The sequence below is a fragment of the Lactuca saligna genome, chromosome 7 (genome assembly GCF_052625555.1).
Source record: "Lactuca saligna cultivar CGN05327 chromosome 7, ASM5262555v1, whole genome shotgun sequence".
In the NCBI taxonomy this organism is placed as follows: domain Eukaryota; kingdom Viridiplantae; phylum Streptophyta; class Magnoliopsida; order Asterales; family Asteraceae; genus Lactuca; species Lactuca saligna.
This window is the reverse complement of record NC_136423.1, coordinates 177,815,274-177,820,134: the sequence shown is the minus strand read 5'-3', so window position 1 is coordinate 177,820,134 and position 4,861 is coordinate 177,815,274. Positions and strand designations below refer to the sequence as shown.

At 36.3% G+C, this 4,861-nt stretch overlaps 1 protein-coding gene across 1 annotated transcript; it reads left to right on the top strand.

Moving 5' to 3' along the window:
• Positions 1 to 484: 484 nt before the first annotated feature.
• LOC145004229 (SWAP (Suppressor-of-White-APricot)/surp domain-containing protein) lies at positions 485 to 4,132 on the top strand. Its single transcript, XM_078963120.1, has 4 exons — positions 485 to 911; positions 1,391 to 1,551; positions 2,032 to 2,766; positions 2,870 to 4,132. The coding sequence occupies exons 1-4, from the start codon at positions 659 to 661 to the stop codon at positions 3,947 to 3,949; spliced, it is 2,229 nt and encodes a 742-aa protein (XP_078819246.1). The 5' UTR covers positions 485 to 658; the 3' UTR covers positions 3,950 to 4,132.
• The last annotated feature ends 729 nt before the right edge of the window (positions 4,133 to 4,861 follow it).

The window sequence follows — 4,861 nt, the reverse complement described above, 5'->3', positions numbered from 1 at the left end:
ATACAAGATGTCTAAGACCAAGTGGAGAGTGGAGTGGTGTAGAAGACACCGAACTCCAACTCACCCATGCAACATAAAAAAACAATAACCTAAATATAATGAATAATAATAATATTACTGTATCAAAACAATAACCTAAATGTAGTGAATAATAATCATGGTTCTAAAAAGCGTGTCATGATGCGTCTCAAGGCGTGTCATGGCGCGAGACGTGGTGTAGTCGTTACGAAAACGTCCAAGGCTGGTTTGTGAAGCGTAACGTCCAAATAACGTGTCAAGGCGCGTCTTATCACATTATAGCGTGAGTTTTTTATTTTTTTTATCGGGCCTAAAATAAATGATTTTTTGTTAACTTTTTTCTATTAAATATTAATATAACACTTTTAAAAACTTAATAATGATATGATTTATATTTTTTAATATATATAATATAACAAATTCAAAAACGTCTTGCGCTAACCTTTAAAATAACAATACTTTATCGCATCCTCGTAAAAGAACAACCGACGAAAATAATAATCAAAGCGTTCATCCTATAGCCCATACCCACCCCTCAAGTCGACCGGATTCTCTCTCCTAGGGTTTCTTAAACTCCCTACATTTACAAATTAATCGAGTTCTTCAGGGTATCCAATCCAGCAAATTGATTGCAGAAGGAATGGATATTGAAATTGTTGGGCGCCATGCGCTCCTCTTCGATGATGATACAACGGCAGCCTTCGTCAACTCCCAAGACGCACTTGTTGACTGGAATTCTCTACTAGTCGATCGTTACGACGTTCGCCACCTCCTTTTCAGCCCTCCACCATCTCGGAGGCGGCGTAATCCTCAAACCTCGCATTCAACTTCCGCTGATGCGGAAATCGATTATGAACGGTACCTGGATCTCCCCTCACCTTCCGAGGAAGAAGGTAATGACACTTGCTCATTACACAAACAGTTGCATTTCACGTTTATAAGTTCCTTGACTTAAATGATTGTATCTGTTCGGATGAAGTAATATTCTACTAGATTGAACTGTCAATTGTCGAAGGATGATTATCACAACATGTTTTGTTGCAAGTTGATATTTGTGAACTCGTGCAATGCCTAAATAAGTTGATAAAACAGCTTGTTAGTTGTCAGGTTTTAGTTTCGAGGAATTAGAAAAATGTCATATCAGATGATATCGAAACTTAAAAATTCTCTGAAAGGATGAAACTTCAATGCATCCAGAAAAGATCTATGACCTTAATGTGATATTCAGTTTTTTGTCGTGCCATTATATTACTGTTGCAAAGGTAAATTGTTTCTATGCTGACATCTTTCTAAAGTATGGCTACTATACATTTCTTACACTTCTGTTATACTGGTGTTCTTAATTCTCATCCAACTGTTTCATTGTATTCAGAAGCAGATCCAAAACCGGAACCTGTGGGTGGATTTAATGCTGTTCCTTTTTCTTATGGCAACAATGAGGAATCTAATGATCAAAAGAATGCTGAAGCTGAATCAGAAGTCCCTGCATTTCATCCCCCTTTCCCAGTTCCTGAAAGCCTGGTTCAGAATTTGGTAAGCTCAAATGCATCAGCTTTCCCTGAACTTGAATACATTGAAGCTATTGTTTATTATTAACTGCTATTTAGATGGATATGACCAAAAGGACAATTCCCTAAGGTACATATTTTATTTAAAAGCTTACCATGTCTAAGTTTACAGATGCTCGGAGCAGGGATCGAGTTATGCCCTAAGGTTGCCATTCACAGGCACCATGTTCTCTTTTGATATCATGTGCAAGGGTCCGTGCAGGTGGGGTTAGGTTAGGATTATAAAATGTTTTATCACCATAAAAATCATCACACAACTTGAAAAATGGAAGCCACACACCCTCAGTTAATTATATTGTTATTGTGATTTAGTGATTTTCCTTACTTTTGTCAGGTTTATTATGCTTTATCTGTCATCTCCTGTTACATCTTCTTATGAAAACGTACCAATTCCATTACTAAAATGAACCCTTCCTTGTTTTCTATTCGTTTTGTGTTTTTATAGCCTCCTACAGAGAAAGTACATCAGATTATTTCAAGGACTGCTCTTTTTGTCAGCAAAAATGGAGGTCAATCAGAGATTGTTCTTAGAGTCAAACAAGGAGACAACCCAACTTTTGGGTTCTTAATGCCTGATCATCACCTACACCCTTACTTCAGGTTTCTGGTCAACCACAAGGATCTCCTTCAGTCAAACGAAGAGAAAACATCAAATACAGAGAATCCCACTGGAGCTTTGTCTTTACTTGGTTCTGTATATGGCACTGGTGAAGATGATGATAATGGAACAGAACATCCTTCATCATCACCATCTGGAAAAGATGATTTTGCCAGCTGGCAAACTAAAACCACCATATTGCCAGCTGGCAGAGACGAGTCTGTTTCAAAGCAATCACTAGATGGTGCTCCTATTATTAGAAAGAATTCTTTTCCAAATGCAGTGAAGGCTGTAAAAACGAGCATCATGAGAAAAGGTGAATCATCAACATCAAGTTCAGTCTCTGGTATTCGGGCTTCTTCTCTTCCTCCAATTCCCAAAACTGCTGAGCTCATGGTTATGGATCCTCCATCTGACATGAAAAAACTGGTTGAGAAGATTGTAGAATTCATTATCAAGAATGGGAGGCAGTTTGAAGGAGTACTTATGGAACAAGATCGTGGTCATGGAAGATTCCCTTTTCTAATCCCATCTAACATATTCCATCCATACTATCTAAAAGTTCTTCACACAGCTCACGAGGTTCTTTCTTTTTTCTTTTTTCTTCTTTCTTCTTAGCAATCTGTTTATTTACATTATTTAAGTCAACAATCTGTTCTCATTTTTTGTTCTTTCTATCTTGTAGTCGAAGTCAACTGTCAAGAGTTTCCACAATGAGAAAGGAAACGCTTCCCACAAGAAAATGTTGAACTCAAGGGATACAGAAGCTTCTTTAATGGAATCTGATGATATACCTCTTGATTCCGATAGAAAAGAGAAGTTCAAAATGGTAATGAATAAGTCTAAAAAAGAAGCATCAGATCCTCCATCTAAACCCACACAAGAACAAAGTGTCCAGGTGGATGCTGCTCAAGCTGCAGCTATTCTTCAAGCTGCTACACGTGGCATCAAACATCCAAATTTAGGGATCTTGAATGGAAAATTTGGTGGACAACAACAACAACAATCATCTTCTTCTAATGTAAATGAAACTGATTCCAATGAGCAAAAGTTAAAAGCTGAGAGACTAAAACGGGCTAAAATGTTTGTGGCAATGCTGAAAAGTGGGACCAACCCATCAAAAGCCGAACCCACACGTGGCTTATCAGCTGAGCCACAAGTATCATCAGACAAAAAAATAAAATCAGAAAAGGAGCATTTGGATGATGAAAAACGTTCAAAGAGGAAATACAGAGATAGATCTAGCATACATAATAATGATATCGATGATGATGAGGGTGATGAGAGAGAAGAAAAAAGGTCACATAGACACCATAAGAAGAAGAAGCATAGATCTCATGAGAGTGAAGAAGAAAGACATCATAGTACTTCTCATAAACATGCTGACGTGGACAAAAAAGATCACAAAAGGAAAAAGAAGCATCGTTCTTCTAGTAGTTCAGATGATGAAGATGAACATGAATATGAACATTCTAGAAGGAAACATCGGTCCCACAAGTCTTCTTCTCATAAACATAGGAAAAGTCATTCTCGTTCTTCTAGGCATAAACATAAGCATACTCATGATGATGGAAAGGCTTCAAATTCAGAAGAAGGGGAGATGAGTTCAAAAAGGGGACATGTGGTTGATAATGTCAGTAGAGAAGCTTCTGTTGATGTGTCAAGTTCTTCATATCAAGAACAAAAGCCACAGCCCTCTCAGATAACTGAGGTTCCTGATGAACTTAGAGCCAAAATCAGAGCAATGTTGATGTCTACAATGTAAGTTATTATTATTTTTTACATTTTTATGTATTAGGGAGTTGCATATATGCATACAATGTCAATGATATACTAAAAGAGATCACATGTTAAGCTTTTGGGTCTAGGGTTAAGAGTTGTTTAGTGTAGATTAACAAATGACTATTGCTCTAAATTGTTATAATAAAAACACATTATGAATGAGCTACTATTGGGTCAACTTTCATAGTTATTCTATTATTTTCTCTCTCTTGGGTCAGCAAAAGAAGGTAGAAATTGCATGCTTTTCTCCTTTGGGGTCAACAAAAACGGCTACAAGTCTTGTATAGTTGGAATCAAGTAAAATAAAACCCCAAGAAATGGGAGTCAAAACCTAATATCACATAGCCCTTTTCACTTTCCTTGTGAATCTACAAGCTCTCTATATAGAGTTTTCTCATAATTCTAATGATGTTTTATTCTTTTGTCTTATCAATTACAAATAAATAACTTTTTTTTTTTTTTTCTGAAACCAACAAATAAGCTTTTGTGAAAAAGGTCTACTATAGTGGAAACATCTCAGATGTACATACAGACGCTTGAAATGTTACAATATTTCACTCATCTGAATCCTTGTTCATACTTATCGTTATCTTGTTATTATTATTATTATTTTTTATACATAATGGTAGTCTTTTTGTCAACTAGAACCCTATCCTATATCGAATTAAGGTAGAAAACGATAATGATATGAAAAAATGGCAATCTAGTGATGGCGAAAGTGAAAGTTAACTAAGCGTCATAACAAAGGGAAGAAATAATAGTACCCTTGTATTAATGGCGTTGAATCGGTCTCCATATTGTTTACTTGACCCACTTCCAAAAACTAAAGGAAAAGAAGTTTCACACATAGTCAATGACTTGATTTCTTTTCGAAAGCTCCATTTAAACTACTCAT